At 38.7% G+C, this 22,001-nt stretch overlaps 2 protein-coding genes and 1 pseudogene across 2 annotated transcripts; all 3 read right to left on the reverse strand.

Moving 5' to 3' along the window:
- Window positions 1-362: 362 nt before the first annotated feature.
- Window positions 363-2,236, reverse strand: LOC132904189 (uncharacterized). Its single transcript, XM_060954101.1, has 3 exons — window positions 2,077-2,236; window positions 504-1,973; window positions 363-451 (listed from the first exon to the last, which is right to left on the reverse strand). The coding sequence occupies exons 1-3, from the start codon at window positions 2,234-2,236 to the stop codon at window positions 363-365; spliced, it is 1,719 nt and encodes a 572-aa protein (XP_060810084.1).
- Window positions 2,237-2,264: 28 nt separating this feature from the next.
- On the reverse strand, window positions 2,265-4,742 carry LOC132904244 (uncharacterized). The gene has a single exon (XM_060954168.1). The coding sequence runs from the start codon at window positions 3,908-3,910 to the stop codon at window positions 2,360-2,362; it is 1,551 nt and encodes a 516-aa protein (XP_060810151.1). The 5' UTR covers window positions 3,911-4,742; the 3' UTR covers window positions 2,265-2,359.
- Window positions 4,743-18,756: 14,014 nt separating this feature from the next.
- On the reverse strand, window positions 18,757-20,821 carry LOC132904190 (uncharacterized; annotated as a pseudogene).
- Window positions 20,822-22,001: the final 1,180 nt, after the last annotated feature.

The raw sequence follows: 22,001 nt of genomic DNA on the forward strand, positions 1-22,001 counted from the left end.
GCTCATCTATCTTAATGAGAGTCAAATCATGTATTCTTCGTCCTGATGCCAACAACAAAAGCAAGGCTACATGACGAGACACTTGAAAAATACTGTCAGCAGGTGGAACATTTCTCTTCAACCACTCTATAAGATCTTGCACATTCCAAATCGTGCGGGCAGATGACGAAGAAGAACACTTGGATGTGCCTATTCCCTTCAACATCGTAGTTATCAGGGGATGTGAGGACAGACGACTCTCCTGAGATGGATCAGCCAAGGATACTATCACTGATTTATGAACCAAGATTGTGGCATAGGCAAAATTTCTTTCTCTAGCTAAGTACCCTAAATAAGACGATAAGTCCAGTGGACGAGGCCGACTAGGATTTACCCCATTCTTCCTTCCCCACGAGACCCACTGTTTCCAGGCTGAACCATAAGTCCTCCATGTTGAGTTCCGCCAAGCGGACTGCAATAAATGTACATAATCAGGCTTTAAACCGGATACCAACTCTGCCCACCCCGTATCTTCCAAACCTCTAAATGAAGTTCCTCTACTTTCTCTGGACAGCGATTGGATGACAGGTCGATCAAGTGCCGATTTAGATCTCGAATCTCGAAGGGGGCTTCTAAGGCTCTGTGTTTCAGAGGTCCCCTCCAAAACGCTTTCTCCCATCTTGGCACCACCAGCAGAAAAACTCCTGACGCCCTGTTGAGATGTTGGAGAACCTTGGGAATCAAAGGAGGAGGTGGAAAGACCCAAGCCAGGTTGAAGTGCCACTCCTGACTGAACGCATTTATGAATTTCGCCTCCGAGTCCCGCGCATCTATCGTCACATAACAAGGAACAACTCTGGACTGGTGAGTAGCGAAGAGGTCGATTTGAGGCACTCCCCACTTTCTGAAAATCAGACTTGTTATAGATTCGCTCAGATGCCAGTCTGGGAGAGCCATGAACCTGGATAGACGGTCTGCTACTGTGTTGTACCTGCCTGGTATAAAAAAGGCTTGAATGGTGACATCCAGGCGATCTGCTAGCAGCAGTAACTCCCGAGTCACTTCCAGAAGGATCGCTGACCGTGTACCCCCCTGGTTCCGCAGGTATGCCACAACAGTCTTGTTGTCCGACTGAAGCATCAGTGACTGGCCTTGTACATCTGTTTGAAATTTGGACAGGGCCATAAATACCGTGAATAACTCTTTTCTGTTTATATGCCATTTCTCTTGGTCCCTTGTCCAAATTCCCGCCCGATGTTGTTGACCCAGCTGAACACCCCAGCCGGCATCCGACGCGTCCGTCGTGACAAAAACAGTAGGATCGGGCATGAATATCTTTCCCGGTTTTCGAACATTTTGAATCCACCACTGACAATCGGCCCTGGCTGGAGCTGGCATGACCAGCTTCTTGAAGGGAGTCTCTTCTTTTAGAACCTTGGCTGCCCTTTGAAGGTTTCGAGTATAAAGTCGCCCCAAAGGAGTTACCGAAGAAGCGAATCCCAGCTTCCCTATCAACGAAGTTGCTGATTTCCAATTCCAACAAGGATTTTTTAAAATTCTCTGGAGATCGGACATTAGTTGTACTATCTTTGCCTCTGGCAAAACTTTCTGGTTGACTATCGTATCCCACATGACACCTAGAAATTCTATGCGATTGGTTGGCTTTGTTATGGACTTTTCTAGATTCACAGCCCATCCTAGACTTTGCAGAAATCTCACCGCTGAATGAACCTGATCCTCGAGCACTAGAGGATCCTGGTGAGCGAACAAAAAATCGTCCAGGTATACTACTACTCGAATGCCTTTTGATCTTAAGACGCTTGCAACCCAATTCGTGAGGCGAGAGAAGGCCAGAGGCGCGCTCGATAAACCGAACGGAAGACTTGTCAACTGGAACAGCTCCCCTGCGTACGAGAAGCAAAGGTATCTTCTGTGGCTTTCTTTTATCGGGACGTGAAAGTACGCCTGGGACAGGTCTAGTTTCGCTAGATAATCTGAGTGAAGGAGAAATTTGGGAATATGATTTTGATTTATTAAACGGAACTTCCGGGGATTTAGGTAGGCATTTAAACGTCTTAAATCGAATATCTGGCGAACCTTCCCGTTTTGTTTGGGAATGAGAAACATTCGCGACAGAAAACCCGCTCTTGCTGTGGAAGGTTCCACGACCCCCATTCGTCGCAGCTCCCGAATTTCCTTGGACATTAAGGCTGAGTTTCTTGTCGCAAATCTTTCTATCAAGCTTGCCTGAAAACATACTGTAGGAGGCTTTTTGTAAAAGGGAATAGTGTATCCCGAAATTGTACTTAAAACATGCTTTGGGGCCCCCAGTATTTGCCACTGAGATATATGGTCTCTTAGTTGACCCCCGCGAAAACCGTCAATATTTCTTGTTACTGGGGCGCTGCTTCCCCGATTTCTTTCTAGGGCTGTCACGTTGACTCTTTGAAGCGGAAGTTCGGGATGTTGATGGCCGAGGCGAGGGCTGGAAAGAATTTCTCTGGCGACCGTGACCTGCAGATGTTTTTGACTGATAGAATCCAGTAGCAGATGGCTTTCGAAAGTTGGAAGTCTTCTTGACCGGAAATTTTCCTTGTTTTGAAGTGAAAACTTGTCCAGTCCCACCATTGTCCTTAATAAAAGTAGAAAGTATCTTCTCTTCGAATAAGTGGGTTGCGGAAGGGGGAATCTGATGAAGTGCTGTGGTGAGAGTCTCATTTTTGGCCTTAAAGATTTTTCGCCGATTTTCAATTGTTTCCGCCCTGTGGGCACAGACGAACTGCAACAGATCATCTGACAAGGATTTAAAATTCGACTCTTTTAAAATCCTTTTAACTTCACCCCCTGATGCTGGGTACTCCCTGGCCAGCGCTCTGAGATCTTCTGCAATGGCTCTTCTTTGAAGAAGTAACCCGTGGCATATAGTTCCGAGCAAACTATCCTGCTTACCGAGCCAGCTGAAATCACGAGCCACACTGCTCAGTTCGGTGTTAATTTTTAAAGCGCTGAACACCGGAGATGCGTGCAATTTCTTCTCCACCTCTTTATAGCGAATCCGACTCCAACCTGTGGTTCCTAACCTTTGACATCCAATGCCCTCTTCTTTCAATTCTGGAGAAGGCTCCGGAATCACGGGGTCAGCCTCTTTAACTTCAGGACGGAAATCCAGATCGTCTAAGGATGCCATATCTGTCACTCCACTGGTGTCAAGGGCAGGAGCATGCCATTCCGAATCCGGTGAAGGCTCCCTTTGACTATAAGGTTCAGATTCATTCTCAGAATCTTCCTCCGACTCATCTGACTGTGTAGGAGGCTGTCGAATCTCACAAAGAGATTCAATCTTTTCCGCCATAAATGCAAACATCCTTTCCATTTTCTCTTCCAGCATATCTACCTTACTTCTCTTTACTGGGCCAGACCGATCTGATGTCATCGAGGTACTTCTTCTCTTTCTGGTGCCCTCTTCTAGAGCACCAGACAGGATCTGGTCCACTTCCCTCCTTGGTATCATTACTTCCTTCAGTGGAGCTATTGCCTCCTTGAATAGTTCGGTCCTAGCCGCGGAACCCCGTATTCGGTTCGCGATTGCAGGAGGTCCCACAATAAGCGCTCGCGTGAATGCCCAGTCTAGTAGTTTGAGGCGGATGTCTCTGTAGGCCTTCTCTGACAGGTGATCCGCCTCCGGGTCGAAAGCCTTCACCAGTCCCATTGTAGGAATGGCAAAAACCAATTTATTTAGTGTGGCCACTTCCACACTCTCGCCAAAAATTTCTTCCTTGGAAGATTTCTTTATTTCCCATTTCGTCCATCCTTCGGGCAGGCTCTCCTGTGCCAACACTTTCAATCTTCCTAAAATCTCCTCATCCCTCTGCGAATCACCCTGCTCCTCCAGCAAGTCACCCAGGGTTACGAACCCACCACCATTTGCCATCTGAAGCCAAGCGAAAAGCTTTATCAGTAAAAGCTCATGGTATTAAGAAACACCTTAAAGATATGAAATTGTGATTTTATCAGTATAGAATTGCCGCGCGCCTCGGCTTAAATGAGCCGCGCGTCTCCTCTCAGCCATGCGTCTCAAACTTGTTGAGCCGTCTCTAGTTTCGTGAGCCGCGCGTCCCAATATTTTTGAGCTGCGCGTCCCAATATTTTTGAGCCGCACGTCCCAATTTCTTGAGCCGCGCGTCCCAATTTCTGGAGCCGCGTGTCCCAATTTTCAAGCCGCGCTTCCCAATTTTGTTGAGCCGTACGTCTCAATTTCTGAGCCGCGCGTCTCGATTCTCGAGCCGCGCGTCCATATTTTCGAGCCGTGCAGCTCAATTTTCGGACCGCGCGCCTTAGCTATCACCGTCTGAGCGGGCACATAGCATAAAAAAAGACATGCTGTGGATGTGGCTGAATGGCCGACATACCAACATTAAGCATAAATTACAACCGTCACAGTTGTAGTCGTGTGGTAGCCAACCGACACCTTCAAAGAAATATTTTACTATCGCCACACTTCACACACTAAAACAAACATTAGTTATAATAAATTTAAGGTACACTTACCATATATCGGTATATAAACACAAAATCCGAACGTTACAACAACGTTTAACAAGACACTTCAAAAAACACAACACACCGGATAGGTAACAAAAGCGTACTGTCAAAGCTCGTCACGTCGCGCGCGCCGTTGACTCGCAGGCATGGGGCGCGGGAGGAGAGCTTTACACCCCACACCGCGCAGCTTCCCGCTCCCTGCCCTGCGGCGCCTTTCACACGCTATCAGACGTAAGTTGGTACTTTAGAACACTGCATACAGATAGGGTAACAAAGGTTAATCTCCGAAAGGTCAAGCCGAAGGCACCGGCACTAAAATATTAGATATTTTACTCTGACGCGCATGCGCATTGTGCTATCGCGCTCATACTCGAGGCTGAGTAATTCTTGTGTTTAAGGGGTGTTTGGTCATTACAAACTGTCTGACTGATTTAATACAACTTTGTAATAGTTATCTGAATAACATATATAAAAGTCAGACATTTAAAAATAAATTAAGTTAATTTTTTTTTGCTTTAAAGCGTCTGACAAAAGTTTTGGCGCATGGAAAGCGTCTGACTTCTCTGATATGACTTCAGAGTAATAGTCTATAAAATATATATAAAAATCAGTCATAAAAATTTAAGTTAAGTAACTGTGATTTTTAGTTACCTTTCTCGCCTGGTACCTGCGCAGGTGTCACCGGGCAAGTCTCACAAACATGCAGGTATTAAAAGTACATGAAAGACTACTGAGAATCGAAAGATCCATTCTTTAGAAAATAAGTTGTGTCTTACGGCTCTGGGATCTTGGACTATTAAGACAAGTGACTGATTCAAATCACAGTAACACACATCTGCATAGTCAATTAAAGGAAGGATAAGGGATTGGCAGAGCAATTTTTGGTGTTCTGAGGAAGAAACTTTTTAAATCTATAGAGAAAACGGAGTGTTCCAGTTACTTTACGACTAACTTCGGTAACTTGATTTACCCAGCTGAGAGTGGAGTCAATATGCAGACCAAGATCTTTGGCACTAGGGCAGTAAGGAATAATATTATTGTCAAATTTAATGGGAGGCACAGTTTTAAGATTTAATTTGCTAAGTTGCCGGACTTCATAGTCAACTGTGTTGAATGCGTTGGAGAAACCAATAAGGACAAGCACATTTACATTGTAAGCGAAATATTAATAATAAGTTGTCTACAGAATTGTCAACTCTGTGTGATGGTAACTCTCTTGACTTGACAGTTAATTTAAACTGCACACTCAGACAACGGGAAACGAGGATTCGAGGGTTAAGAATTATGCATCAAAATATACAAGGTCTTCCCGGCAAAGAATAAGAAGTACAACTAGTTTTAGAAGAATTAAATGTGGACATTTTATGTTTGACTGAGCATTAGCTCATGGAGGGGGAGATGATGTTCAGCCTAAACAATTATAATATTGTGAGCTGCTTAAACAGAAAGTCTGCAATTAGAGGTGGGTTTATGATATTTATCAAATGCGGTCTTCGCTGTAAAGAGCGAACAGACATAACCAGACTTTCGGTTGAGCGGTGTGCCGAAGTGACCTGTGCCGAGCTAGATCATCATTTAATTGTTTGTGTGTACAGTCCCCCAAACAGTGAATTTAAACAATTTTTAAAAATAATGGATCAAGTGTTACATGTTACCTCAAAATGTAATAAAAAATTAATTATTTGTGGTGATTTTAACATTGACATTTTAGTTAAATCAACTGCTAGTATACAATTTATTAATTTGTTTAAATCTTATAATTTAGAGTATGTTTTTTTTGAACCAACCCGAATAACATCTACATCTGCCAAGTGTCTGGATAATATTTTTTTGCAATAATTTTTATATACAGAAATCAATTATTCACAAATTGCCCTCGGATCACACCGGTCAATATGTTACCTTTGAGAAAGGGTCCTTAAACAATTTAAATAATGATAAAATTATGTGTAGACCTCTTTCTTCCAAAAACATAAGAAAATTTAAAATAAACATTGCAAATCAATTAAATACTTTAACATATTCTGGAAATAATCCTAATGAACATTATAACAATTTATTTAATATGATTTCTGCTGAATACTCAAAAAGGTTCAAGCAGAAACAAGTCAATATTCGTAATAGATTACAGTTCAGTGAATGGGCTACATTAGGTATTCACAAGAGTAGGAAAAAGTTATATGACTTATATGCCCAGAAACAATACAATTTTGACTCCAGTTTTGTAGAATATGTCAAAAATTATTCAAAATTATTTAAAAAAGTTTGCAGGCAAGCCAAATCTTTTCACATAAGTAGTAAAATAAACATACATACATACATACATATGATCACGTCTATATCCCTTGCGGGGTAGACAGAGCCAACAGTCTTGAAAAGACTGAATGGCCACGTTCAGCTATTTGGCTTAATGATAGAACCGAGATTCAAATAGTGACAGGTTGCTAGCCCATCGCCTAAAAGAGGAATCCTAAGTTTATAAGCCTATCCCTTAGTCGCCTTTTACGACATCCATGGGAAAGAGATGGAGTGGTCCTATTCTTTTTTGTAATAGTGCCGGGAACCACACGGCACTAAAATAAACAACGCACCAAATAAAATTAAAGAAACATGGAACATTATTAATAAAGAATCTGGCAAAATCAAAGATAGAGACAGTATTAAACAAATATCATCCGGTAACAAAAGTATTTCTAAAACTCAGGACATAGTAAATGCTTTTGATAATTTCTTTGCAAAAATCCCTGTGGAGCTAACTTCTGACGTTGACTCTTGTCCATTGCGCGCTGAAACCCTACTTAATAATAACACAACTCCCATCAAATCTGTCTTTAAATTTAAATATGTTAACTCTGATAATATATTAAACGCGTTCAAACAACTTAATTTGAAAAAGTCTGAAGACCATTGGGGTATGTCTGTTAGTATCATAAGTCAAATCATAGATATTATTGCATTTGATCTAGCTTTTATATTTAATGAATGTATTGATGAGGGTATTTTTCCAAATTTAATGAAATGTAGCAAATTAATACCTTTATTCAAAAAAGGGGAAAAAACAGTCCTTGGCAATTATAGACCTATTTCTACAACGTGTAACGGAAAGGGGGTTATCATAAGAAGTGGGTGGATACTATACCTTTAATAGATTCTTCCTACTGCTACTACTGGTCTTTATCACCATGTTCATAAATGCACGTCAATAAAATTTCGCAATAAAATTTATTTACTTGAATGTAAACAAACGTGTCAAATCACTATTGAGGCCAACATTCTCAATTCAAAACATCACACACACTAAGACACTATCGATGTACACTAAAACACTAACTCCTCACTCGTCATTTTCTCCTGGTACCGTCGGCGACCTAAGTCGTAGGTAGCCGCTTTGTCGGCGCCGTCAAAGAGATCGCGGCAAGGTGGCGAACGTTTGACGAAAATTCTAAAACAAACAAATAAGACTCGTTTACTTAATAAATAAGAATCATTTTGCTTTGACAGAATAGAATAGAATAGAATAGATTTATTTTCAAAATTGGATACAAGGTATCACTTATTGACATCACATCACTTAAATCTAATTATAACTACTACCGCTTTCAAAGCACATGTGTAGAAGAAGCGGCGGAACAAACTACACTGCAGCATTTTCATCGGACGTCAATGTACAAATATAGATCTCTTAAATCTAAATCATGGACGAATACACATTGTCTACATTAAAAAGCATGAATGAATGTAGAACTAGTTATTTCAATACGAATTCGATATTACGTCAAATAAATAAAGATAAAATAAAATATGTACACACTGTACAAATTATGTCAACACCATGTCAAAAATGCACAAGCATTTAAGAGGCCATTATGTCAAGCTCGGGCCACACATGTTTATCATTAATATAATCCTCCGTGCTGTAATAGGCTTTCCTACAAAGCTCATCTTTAATGTACTTTTTGAATTTTCTATCATTCATTAATTTAAGAACACTTTTTGGTAATTTATTATAAAATCTTATACAATTAATCAGAAATGATTTCCCTACCTTAGCCAGCCGATGCGCTGGGATCGACAACTTGTAATTGTTCCGCAGTGATCTACTAGTATATTCACCTACTTTTTTGAAAGCGTCTAAGTTTTTCCTAACATGCATAATGTTATCGAAAATGTATTGTGAGGGCAATGTTAAAATATTAAGGGTTTTGAAAAAATCTCTAAGTGAATCTCTTTGTTTTAAGCCGTAGATGGCTCGAATTGCCCTTTTTTGTAGAATGAAAATAGTTTGTATGTCTGCTGCTGCTCCCCAAAGCAGCAGACCATAAGACATTAAACTATGAAAATAACTAAAATATACTAACTTAGCAGTTGCCACATCTGTCAAATGCCTAATACGACGAATAGCGTAGGCTGCAGAACTAAGCCTTGTAAAAAGTTTTAAAATGTGAGCATTCCATTTCAAATTTGAATCTAATGTTATTCCTAAGAAAGTAGTACTATCAACAAAATCTAATCTTTTATTACTTATACTAATATCTACATTTGCCTGCCGCACATTGGGAAGTGTAAACTTAATGCATTGGGTCTTATTTGCATTTAACAGTAAGTTGTTGATTGTAAACCAGTTAGAGATGGCGGCTAAAGTGCTATTCACATCATCACAGATTTCGCTACGGCGGTTCATTTTAAAAATTAGTGACGTATCATATGCAAACAACACGATGCCAGTCTGTTTCTCAATCAGAGGTACGTCGATTAAGACATTCAATCGATTTGAAAATATTCGCATGAAATGCAAAAGGAATAATAATTACACTACCTACATACATACATAAAACCACGACTTTTTCCCGGAGGGATAGACAGACTACATCTTTCCACGATCTTTGCATAGGTACTTCCTTCGCTTCATACACATTCATAACTCTTCATGCAAGCTAATAAATAATTACCTACATTACAAAATAGATTGGTAACTAAGTCAAAGAAAGATTGAAAACCTACCTACCTTTCAAAGAAAGGGTTCAAAACGTCGACCTCCTTCTTGGATGCACAAGTCAGCTCTCCGGTAAATGGAAACCCAGACATTGCGAAGCATTCCTGGCGTTACAGTATCGCATGCGGTTTGATGCGGGCAACCATTTCTTCGCTCGAAGGGGAATCCCACGCATACACCTTATTTTTAATGTATCCCCACAAAAAAGTCAAGTGGTGTGAGTTCTGGGGACCGCGGAAGCAATGCGATACGTTCTCCTCGTCCAATCCATTCCGGGAACCGGGCATTGAGGTGGCTGCGCACATCACGAGCGAAGTGAGCTGGAGTGCCACCATGTTGGAATATTAGGTTGTTTCTCATCACGAGATCCACGTAACTTCTCACTGGCATTAATTTCAATCATTCTAATTGGCTGTCAATTCCTCATTTAAGTAATTTTCTAGGAAATGTAGACTGTTAGGCATAAAATATGGTCTAACGACAACATCTCCGACTATTCCAGCATCCAGCCCACACATTTATCCGCCACTGGTGCTGGGAAGATGACTCCGTAAAAACATGTGGATTGGTAGGTAGGTATGCGACCAATAATGTTCATTGTAGTCGTAATATTCTGAATTACTCAAAGAAATCACGAAAGAGAACACGAATGTACGAAAAAGTCGAAACACAAACAATGTTGTCACCAGTGCTGCCAGACCAAAAATCCGATTGAGCGCTGTAAGATGTAAAAAAGCGCTCGATTTCTCGGAAATTGTGCTTTAAAAAATCGCTAGATATCGCGCTAAAAGAACAATTTTTCTTGAATGAAATAAAGCAAACAAAACAAAAAAAGCACTCTATTGGGTTTTAAAATAACTGATGCTGATAGAGCCATAGAGATTTTTTAATATGTCATGACGTAAATGAAAAAAACCACAGATTATCCACTAGGTGCCATAATTCTGTAAAGCGCACCAAACACATAAAAAAAGCGCTAGATCTAGCGCCCAAAGCGCTAAAATGGCAACACTGGTTGTCACGCAAACCGATAGCGAACGACTGATTGACTTGGGGGTCAGTTGTCATCTTGTTGGTTGACACACGTATTTTCGTAAAATCGCGATATTTATTGTTTTCCTTATCTGTTCTCTTCCCATTTCATCCTTTACTCTGTTGTGGATACATCACACAATAAGGTAAGTTATTAAGTTGTAATTCGCACCTACTCCATCACTCCGTGATGGAGTTAGGTGACGAAGAAGGCCCCCCAGACTGGGGAGGTACGAGTTCTTCTTCTAGGAAGAAACCCTCTACGCCTCGCCCTTCTAAGCGACCTGCCGAATCTGCAATAGCATCGGAACCAAAAAAATCTTCTCCCCCATCGAACTCCATCCAATCTGTTTATCATCGTCCGGGATTTGAACCGGACTCTATTATTAAATATACCGACGAAGACGATGCCCCGTTTATCGTATATGTTACGAGGATGGAACCCGATCCTTCTGCGGGCCTATCTATTAGGCTTCTTAAATTTGGTCAATTTCTACATCAGAATTCTGTCTCCGGTATTAAATCAGGTGGACTTAAGCTCATGGGTAGGAACAAAGTTTCAATCGAATTCACAGATAGGGATTCTGCTAATTCATTCCTAGAAAACCCCTTAATTCCAACTAACAAATATATTGCATCTGTACCAAGATTCAATATCTCTCGCATGGGAGTTGTAAGAGATATCCCTACGGACTGGACCTTGGAGGAATTAATTAATAATATTTCTTTTCCGCCCAACTGTGGTCAGGTAGTAATGGCCAGACGTCTCAACTCCAAATCAAAGAAACCTGACTCTGCCGTTTCCTGGGTCCCAACCACTACTGTTGTCCTTACTTTCCGTGGACATGTCCTCCCGGAAAGAGTTTTTTGTTTCCATACCTCTCTCCCTGTATCAGTCTACCTCCTCCCCACAATCCAATGTAGGAACTGCTGTAAATTTGGTCATATCAGCAACCAGTGCCGTTCCAAACCACGTTGCTATAGATGTGGCCAATTCCAACACTCAGGCGATTCATGCTCCTCAGATGCTTCTATTTCATGTCTATTCTGCGGGAATTCCCATCTAGCTACTGATCCATCTTGCCACGAACATATTAGGCAAAAACAAATAAAAGTTATTATGGCAAACGATAACATTAGTTACTCTGAGGCAGCAACCAAAATTCCTCAAAATCGTTCTTTTTCTCAAGTTGCTGCTGCAGATCCCCCTGCTTCCTCCCAATACTACTCCTCCCAATCTCCTGTCTCCTCTCCACAACGCCCTCCAAACCCTCCCCGCTCTTCAACCCCCAATCTGTCTTCCTCTTACAAAAAAACTATTTCACTTTCCCCTAAAGCCAGACCAGAGCTTGGAAAGTCTTATGACATACAAGCTCTCAGAGAAATTACCTCAACTCCTGAATCTTCCCTTCCCAATGGTTGTGCGTGTTCATGCCAACACCAGGACCCTTCCCCTGCTTTATCTCCAAATGATAACCTATTTGAGATATTAGCAGACGCCCTTATACAATTTTTATCACGAGATGTTGACATGCTACCGCCCAATACCATTTCTCGTCTTCAACAAATAATTGTACCTATCCTTTCCAAACATAATGGACCAAGTTCTTCTTCAGTGGAATACTAGGAGTGTATCAAAAAAAAACCCGATTTAATGTACTTAATCAATAGATACAATCCCATTATAGTTGCCATTGCTGAAACGTGCCTTAAACGCACGTCTCACTTCCATATCCCACTCTACTCTTGTTTCCGAGATGATGGTTGGGCAGGCTGTGCTTTGTTAGCTCTTCTTTTCATGTTGTTGCTGTGAGAGCCTTAGAAATATCCTCTGTTTCTGTTTACCTCCCTCACCCTCACCACTCTATTGTCCTGGAACTACAGTCTATTCTATCTTCTATCCCTACTCCCCTTATCATCTTAGGTGACTTTAACATACGTAGCACCCTCTGGGGCTGCCCCTTTGACGATTCAATTTTACCTGTCTTTCTTGATCTTCTTGACAACATAAATCTTTGCACTCTAAATGATGGCTCTGTCACCCGTCGGTCACCGCCGTCCCAAAATGTCAGTATCCCAGACCTTACCCTAACATCCCCCCAACTTGCTCCTATATTGCTTTGGCGGGTTTTACCTAATTCATACGGTAGTGATCATTTTCCAGTCCTTACCACACTAATTAAATCCATTTCCAAGGTTTCGCCCCTTCCTCCTCTTCTTAAATACAAAACCGAAAAGGCAGACTGGGACAAGTTCTCAACTTGCCTCAAAGTCCTTACATCCTCCCTTCCCTCTCCCTCAAGCCAAAACTTTTTACAGGCGTATGAAGAGTTCATATCTGCTGTTATTTCTGCTGCAGATGAAACAATCCCAATTAAAAATGCTTCACCCAACAAAATTCCCTCCCCTCCATGGTGGGACTCTGAATGCTCCGAATCTATTAGGAAAAGAAACAAAGCTGAGAAAGATTTTAATAGTGACCCCACCTTGACAAATTATCTACTTGTTCGCAAAACAATGGCACAGACTAAGCGTCTATTGTCTCAAAAAAAAACACCTTGGCTGGAAGTCCTTTTGTGAATCTATTTCCCCCAAATCCTCTCTTTCAAGTGTTTGGAAGAAAATTAAATCTTTTAGAAGAGCTACAGCTCATCAAGACTCCTCTTCTAATGACACTTCACCTTGGCTCAATGATTTTATAAATAGACTTTCCCCTCTAACTGCTCCTGCTTTAGAAGAACTTCCATACTCTTCATATAACTGTCCTTCCCCAACCATCCTAGATGAACCCTTCTCCCTCCAAGAATTATTATCCGCTCTGGACGGTCTCAAGGATTCCTCCCCTGGTATTCATTACCAATGCTCCTCTTCCTTCCAAATTATACCTCCTGTCCATTTTAAATCATATCTTCCTGTCTGGGTCTGTCCCAGAATCATGGAAGAACCAAATTATTATTCCCATTCTTAAACCTGGGAGGAACCCTCTAGACCCCCTCAGCTATAGACCCATTGCCCTCTCATCGGTAATACATAAAATTATGGAACATCTCATCAAAAATCGATTGGAATGGTTTATTGAATCAAAGGGCATACTTCCAAATTCTCAATTTGGCTTTAGAAGAGGTATGGGAACTCTGGACAGCTTGAGCTGAGTATCTTGGTCTCCCATATAAGAGTGGCATTCCCTAAAAACGAACATGTGGTAGGCGCTTTTCTTGACATAACTTCAGCATATGATAACGTTCAACTTCCTATTCTCAGGCAAAAATTGCATAAGCTGAGTATTCCAGTGAGGCTGATTAATATCATCTGTAATATGCTCATGGATCGTCACATAATTGTCCGTTTGCAGGGTTCTCTTCTTCCCCCTCGCTCTGTTTGGAAGGGTCTTCCACAGGGCTCTGTACTTAGTCCCATATTGTATAATTTATATACTTCTGACCTAGATCAGTCTGTCAATTGCTTTTGCAATATTCTTCAATATGCTGACGATATAGTTCTTTTCGCTACTTCGGACTCCTTTGATGACATTAGCCGTCGTTTAAATTCAGCTCTTTTTTACCTCAACACCTGGTTAGAAGACCATGGATTATCTATCTCCCCGCTTAAATCAAACTGTGTCGTCTTTACTCGGAAGAGATCTTTGCCCCTATTAACTGTTTCGATTAATAATGAAACTATCCCTCAAAAAGACAACTGTAAATTTTTAGGAATTACCTTAGACTCCAAACTAACAGGTGTTACTCACTTAAACCATGTTGTCCAAAAAGCTGAAAAGGGAGTTAATGCCATGAGGTCTCTCTCTGGAGTCCGCTGGGGCTCCCATCCCTATAGTCAAAAATTAATTTATAATGCCCTTGTACGTAGCAATTTTGACTACGGTGTCTTCTTACTAGAACAATGCAACAAATTAGCTTTGGCGAAATTAGACAAAATTCAACATAAATGTCTCAGAATTATAACCGGTGCTATGAAATTTTCTCCGACAAATGCCCTTCAGGTTGAATGTTTGGACCCTCCTCTTGTATTAAGGAGACAATTTTTAGCTGATAGATTTCTTTACAAAACAATCCAATTATTTTCTCATCCCTTATTAGAAATACTTAATTCTCTATCAGACTATTGTCATACTTCTTCTTATTGGGTTAACAAAGATCACCCGCCTTTGGTTAAAAGCTTCGATAAAATAGGTAACCTTTCCCACCCAGTTGCCCAATTCTCCAAAAATCCTATCTTTGATATTGACTTCCTCCTTCTCATCTTCCAACCTAATGTTCTTCTAAACATAGGACTTTCCAAGAATCTTCCTGGTGCTTATAGGATATTCAACCAGATCATTTCTGAGAAATGGTCTGATTGGACCCTCATTTTTACGGATGCTTCCAAATTAACTCAGGACTCTAATGTTGGTGCAGCAGTTTGGATACCTAAATTCAATCTTTTATTAAGTTTTAAATATTTTTCACAATCCTCTATATTTACTGGAGAATCCATTGCTCTCTTTGAAGCTGTTCAATTTGTTTTATCTCACAATTTGGACAAATCACTTATCCTCTCAGACTCTTTGAGCTGCCTCCAAGATATTTTGAAGCGACCCTTTCATGCAAAGGATAACTTTCCAATTACCCTGAAAATCAGAGAAGCCTTATATAAATGTCAGTCTTCCAATATTAATGTAGTTATTGCTTGGATTCCAAGCCATTCAGGAATCAAGGGTAATGACAAGTAGATATATGGGCTAAACAAGCTTCTACTTCAGGTTCTGACTGCCACAAATTTCATTACTCTCGAGACCTTAGACTTCTAGCTAAACCACAGTTAATGACTAATTGGAATAGACAATGGCAACATTCTCATCAGCAAAAAGGTGTCTGGTATGGAAATATCCAACCTAACTTACCCAAAGTCCCTTGGTTCTTCCGGCATCGAAACTTGGAGAAGTGGGTAACGTCAGTTATAATCCGAATGCGACTTGGCCATGTATGTATCCCTGTCTTCCTCCATAAACTGCGAATTAGAGATACTTCTGTCTGTGAATGTGGCCTGGATGAAGGTAATCTTAATCATATAATTTTCAACTGCCCCAAACTTGTGGTCCAAAGAAAGAAAATACTGATTGACTTCTCAAATAATTGTAGGTACATTTCCGCTTCCCGACTCTGCCATCCTAGTACAGGGGAGACACGGGCAAAGTCGACCACGGCCACTTTAACCGGCATATTTTTGTAAACAAAGGTGAAATAAAATTATTTTAGTACAAATATGTTTTGTCCCTTTGATTCAATATCTTATTAATTACTACGCTTTTATTAGCTTGGGTTGTATGTATGTATCTATGTAACGGAATCTTTGAGCTTAATTTTCACTGGTTTCTAAACGTCTGATCAACTTGGAACTTTGCACACGTATCAAGGACCGATGACAATGCAATATTTGATAAGATTTTCTCATTATCCTTATTAAAACTGCCGGGATTAATAAATTCATTTTTAGATCCTTCGTAGGAGAGTAAGAGAGACAGATATAGCACCAGTGCCAGTAATCTCCATACAATAAACCGAGAAGTTCTGACGTATAACGAGTCAAAAAAGAGATGTAATATATTTCCATATAATGTTACTATAACCCTGAGGCTTTTTTATTTCATCGCATCGCTCCATTCAGAATTACCATTATAAACAATAGTAGATAGTAGAATTAGTAGAATATTTTAAAAAAATAAAAAATATATAAGTAATAAAACAAAAGTAATAAATGAAAATTGAACAACTAAATTTACAATAACACAAGAATAAAGTTACTACCTATAAAACTTTGTGATATTTAATACGTATTTAACATATTAATGCAATTCTTGAATTAACATTGGGTATCTTTTGCCTATTTATAATAGCAACACTGTAATACTCGTTTGGAAAATGAGTGACAGTTTATTTACTTCAAATAAGTTTTCAATTCGATTCGAACACCTGTAAACTTTCTTTCTGTTTTTTTTTTTTACCGGTGCCTGTGTATTTATTTGCACTTTGTTTTGTGCTGATAACTTGTCGTTATTTGGAGTTTGGAATCTTCCGTTGAGTCGAGCTTTGTTCTTCCGGATATTCGTGTGATTTTATCATGACTGACGTCTGACTGTGTTCACTGTGTTGTGCAGATATTTTGAGATAGGACTCCTGTAAAAAGTACCTGATTATTTGAGATAGGACTCCGAAGTTTGTGTTTGTTTTTGTGAAAGACAGATTTTACAACAAAAGTTCCACGATGTCTTCAGATAAACATTGTTGCGTTCCTGGTTGTAAAGGCAGTGGAGGTATGTTTGAAATATTTTTGTTCCTGTATCAATCTGCCTCTTAATCTTGTAGTTTGATTCCTGGCAAGGCCATAATCGAAAATTATTATGTTTGCTGGATAGTCAAAAATATTATTAACAGTGATTTTTCCCTATAAAATTCTTTTCAACTGGGTTTAACAATCATCATTATGAGAATATTATGAGATTTAATCCAATCAGGCCACGTATAACTTTAAGAAAGTTAGTTGTGAAAACCTCCGGCGATGGGCGCATGGTTGCGAAAGTCTTTTCTAGTAGGCGCATGGTTGCGAAAGTCTTCCAAAAAATAATTGAATAAAAAAATTAAAAAACTACGCGTTTTATTGCAAATCAAACTAAAAAATTGAAAATAAATAATAGTTTAAAAAAAACTAAAAAACTACGCTTTTATTGCTAATCGAACTAAAAAATAGAAAATAAAAATTAATGACAAAGGAATTATAAAACAGTAGTAGCAAGTCGAACAATCAGTTATAGTCAATTACCTCCAATTAAAATTATAACAAAATTAAATTTATAAACAAAACAATTTAAATTGGAGTAAAAAGCGTGGGGTGCTTGATGTAGTAAATATTAAAATCATTCTATTAGCATATATTTATGACAAGAGAGTTATGAAAATGAAGTAAAATGCACCCCACGCTTTTTACTCTGATTTAAATTGTTTTGTTTATAAATTTATTTTGTTATAATTTTAATCGGAGGTAATTGACTATAACTGATTGTTCGACTTGCTACTACTGTTTTATAATTCCTTTGTCATTAATTTTTATTTTCTATTTTTTAGTTCGATTAGCAATAAAAGCGTAGTTTTTTAGTTTTTTTTAACTATTATTTATACCATAATAAATGGGTTAAAAACAGTATTATTTGATTTCAAAATTGTACCATACTTACTACCACTCTTACCAATTGGAAAAAGTGGCATGTACAAAACGTGTTTCCTAGGTTGACTAAATGTTGACAACTTTTTTATGAATGCGGCCATAAAATTAAACAAAGTAAAAGTTTACTAATCACAAACGTAAATAATCAGGTGGGATCATCATTTTACCCTAACTTACCCTAAAGCGGAAGAAAGTATACGTGTACATCACCTGTCTCGCGGCGTAGCGCCATTGGGCGGCGCTTAGTGTACTAGAACCAATTAAACCCATTGACTGCGCACACACACACTCTCAAATTTGAATATTGACCTTGAATTAGTCGAATTTAAGAACGAGAGACAAGTACTCTATCTAGTCTTGCCTTCTCGTTTTGGTAAATTAGGGGCCCGTTTTAATTTATTTTTAAGAAGATAAATTAAACCTCTTGCGTATCCATGAAATCCTGGTAGCTAAATGATAAATTCCTTTATTTTATTCGGAGATGTTTTTTACCCATGATGCAAAAAAGAGCAGTGTTGTTGATGCAGATGACGCAGAGAGACTGCCGTCTGACGTCCGCAAGGATCAGAGACTTAAAAGAAAACATGTTTCCCTTCACGAACATTTCTTTCTTCCCGGACTTTTAACAACCTATGTAAACGTCATTTAAGTACTAGATCATTAGTAATAGTAAATTTATTAATTTATGACGATATTCGTTTATCGGCTTCTTAAAATATGAAAAAGAATTTCGTTCTGTTACGCGGACAGCGTTGAATGCCTTTTTAAAAAAAAGATTATTTAAAGAAACTTAACTTTATTCACTGAATAAAAGTACATGAACTTATTTTACTTATTGGATAGATTTATAACGTTATGGAGGAAACCGCTCTGCAAGAGGTTCTAAAGTGGACTGGCTTTGAGAGCAACGCTCAGGACTGAGGCGCTGTGAGGGGGTGATGAGCAAGCCTGAAGGGTTTGCTCTGTCAGCACTAACACTAACATTAGCGGGATGTAACACCTCCCCCTTTAAGAGGAGACTTTGGGGTAGTTTCAAAGTATCCGTTTAAATTCTAGTTCTAAGAGGGGCAACAGGGTTGATTGTCTCAGGTCCAGGGTCATGTCTGTCGGTAAGTTCTACGGTTTCGGGGGTCGTTTGAGATTCTACTTTCTTTAAATTGAGATTGAATTTAACAGGGCGGTTTCTGCCAGATTTACAAAAATTTTTGATAATTATAAAACTTAAAAATACTATGAACATAATTGCTAATATTATAGTAACAATAGAGTAGTGTGTCCCATATTTTATAATATGTGGGCTTTGTTGATTTTCCAAAGCTTCTAGGTCGCTTAGAAGGGACTTGACCATGTTATTGCCACGTTGGCCGAAATCATCTAAGTCTACATTACTTAAGTGTACAGGGGGTGTATCAAATGCTAGTCTATTTAATTTTATATAATTACAACATGAATCGTTAATTAGGTTGAAATCCGGGAAATTGTTTATAGGTGAAGTTATATTAAAAATATTATATTTAGGTGTTAGTGTCGTACTTTTACAATACCCAACACAGTTCTTAGGTAATGTGAGTATTCCCGTTCCTAGAATTGTGGTCTCATACAATTGAGCGTTAAGACAGTCTATTGTTATTCTAATGGGTTCCGTCTGAACAAATATCCATTGATTGTTTGTAAGGGGTTTCCAAATGTCTAGTGTTCCGATGATCACTTTAGTTTCACACTGTAATGGTTTTACACTATTTATTTTTGTTAACAATTCACTTTCACATATAGGCTTTACGTCGGTTGAATATATACTTCCAATATCACATATATAAGATCCGGGATTCACTAACTTGCAGGGTTTTAAATCATCGAGGATGCAGTAGTATGCCTTGTCTTTTATATGTATTTATTGGCCGGAGAAATTAGGCTAAAACTATTCGGTTCACGAGGGTCATATGGTACAGGTAATGCTATATTATGGAATAACACATATTCTTTAGTGTTCACAAGTGGTACTTGTAAAACAAATACTATCTTATTACTAACATAATAACATACTAATTTTGATATACTTAAAATTAAGTGTATAGAATTAATATCTAGTGTTACAGGCAGCTCAAGGTCACTAGGCAAATGTCTATAGTTATTGGCAAGCTCTTGATGTAATTGAATGGGTGTTATGATAGCAGGATGTAGAATATCCTGGCTACTAAATAAAATGCTATTAGTTATATCTTCTAATTGGAAGGACAATGTTAGTATTGATGTTTCAAGTGAATCAAATATTCTGTTAATATCGGTAAGTATTTGTAGTTCGTTGGTAGCGTCGGATATATTTTTTATAAAAAGAGAGAGCTTGTCAATAGCTTCGTATAATTTTATTTCATTTTCTTTAATTGTAGCTATTGTTTTATTATATTGTTCTGGTACAGAAGTGGTGACCAAAATATTTTCTTTCATGAGTTTAGTTAGGCGTTTTTCATCATTCTGTAAAGTGGCTATTGCTTCTTCATATTGAATGCCGTCATTTTCATCTAATGTGCCAAAAATATATTTAAATACTGTACCTATACCTCCTATCCATGCACTACGCTTAGCTCTATTATCTATTAGATGCGAGATAGAATCATATTCTCTATTCATGTCCTTGAATCGCACTATCAGTGGTTGTAACCAACTGTTACATTCGGCAATAATTTGTTCAGCCTGTGTTGCTTTGCATAATAGTCTGGTGTTTTCTAAAGCTATTTTAATATTCTGTATATGAGGTTGGAAATGCGAGATATCCACTGGAATTATAATTTTCAGTTCATTGTTTTTAATCTTAAGAGTTCCCAGGTAGTCATAGTAGAGGCCCGAACTGAAGGTGATTGGTTGGATGAAATCTCCGTGAGATTGCCCTCGAGCTGAACTGTAAGTAACATCACTTATTAATATAAGACTACTAAGGTAAGTTTTTTTTTTTGTTATTTATTTTTTTATTTATTTTGTTATTATTTTTTATTTATTATTTATATATCTATGTTTACTACTAATATTTACTTTACTCATTTGCAGGTTTTACCTGGTCATAATGATGGGTGACGTGACGTCGGTTTATTAACAAGGTAAGTGTATTGTTACCGTTAATCTTAACTACTTTATAAGGTCCTTTCCAGAGGGGTGAGAGCGCTTTCCGCATTCTCAAATGATTCTTTAAATACACATAATCACCTGTTTTATATTTAGATGGGCGAGTGTGCGAGTCGTAGTAAGTTTTGGATGACTCTTTTGATCTCCTAATGAGGTCCAGAGCCTTTTCACGTGAATACCTTAATCTGTTCTGGAGCATGCGGACATAATCTGGGTATGTTGCCGCAGAAGAGTCTTCATAGATGGAGCTCGGGAGTGTCGGTTTATTACCAAACATTAATTCGTATGGAGTGAAGTTTGTTGTGGAATGAACTGTGGTATTGTATGTGAGCATAGCTGTATATACGTAACGAGGCCAATTAGTTTGTTCTTCATCAGTAAAAGACCTAAGGTACTCTTTAAGAGTCGAATGGCTTCTCTCAAGAGCACCTTGGGTTTGTGGATGGTAGGGAGAAGACCATAAATTCTTTATTTTAAGGAACTCACAGGTTTTCCTGAAGAGTTCAGAAGTGAAGTTTGTACCCTGATCCGTGAGGATGGTTTTAGGTATACCAAAGATAGATATGTAGTGAAGCAGGCATTCACTGGTTTCCTCAGCAGTAGTGCTGCGGATTGGGTATGCGGAGGAGAATTTTGTAAGATCATCTTGTATTGTTAGTATATATCTTAATTTGGCAGGTCCGGCTTCAGGTAGGGGCCCGACTATATCAAGGGATACGCGATGACAAGGTTCAGTAGAAGTACTTGTGATTTGCATAGGGGCGCGATTAATCTGTCTCAGGGCTTTATTAGTTTGGCATTGTGGGCATTTCTTTACAAAATTTTCGATATCACTGCGCATATTTTTCCAATAAAAGATTTCTTGGATTCTTTTAACCATACGATTCATGCCCAGATGACCGGCTATTGGGATATCGTGGTTTTCCCTAAGAATTTTGGGAATTTCAGAAAGTGAAGGGTATATTATTTTATCTTTATATATATGTACATTAATATTTGTATTACTAAAAAGGTAAAGTATCATATTATATATTTTGATAAATTGATGGGTATCGAAAGGATTTTTGAAATCAGTTATGGCAATATCAGGGATAGAGTCAAAGTTAATTACGAATTCATT

Source organism: Amyelois transitella, chromosome W, assembly GCF_032362555.1.
Source record: "Amyelois transitella isolate CPQ chromosome W, ilAmyTran1.1, whole genome shotgun sequence".
Classification (NCBI taxonomy): Eukaryota; Metazoa; Arthropoda; class Insecta; order Lepidoptera; family Pyralidae; genus Amyelois; species Amyelois transitella.

Excerpts from the sequence above, each read along its gene's own strand:
- LOC132904189 (XM_060954101.1), bottom strand. The coding sequence starts at position 2,236 with ATGTTTTCAGGCAAGCTTGATAGAAAGATTTGCGACAAGAAACTCAGC. Across the intron at positions 1,974-2,076 it reads TTCCCAAACAAAACGGGAAG|ATTATCTAGCGAAACTAGAC; the intron begins GTTCGCCAGATA and ends TCCTTCACTCAG. Across the intron at positions 452-503 it reads AGAGGTTTGGAAGATACGGG|TCCGCTTGGCGGAACTCAAC; the intron begins GTGGGCAGAGTT and ends CATTTATTGCAG.
- LOC132904244 (XM_060954168.1), bottom strand. The coding sequence starts at position 3,910 with ATGGCAAATGGTGGTGGGTTCGTAACCCTGGGTGACTTGCTGGAGGAG.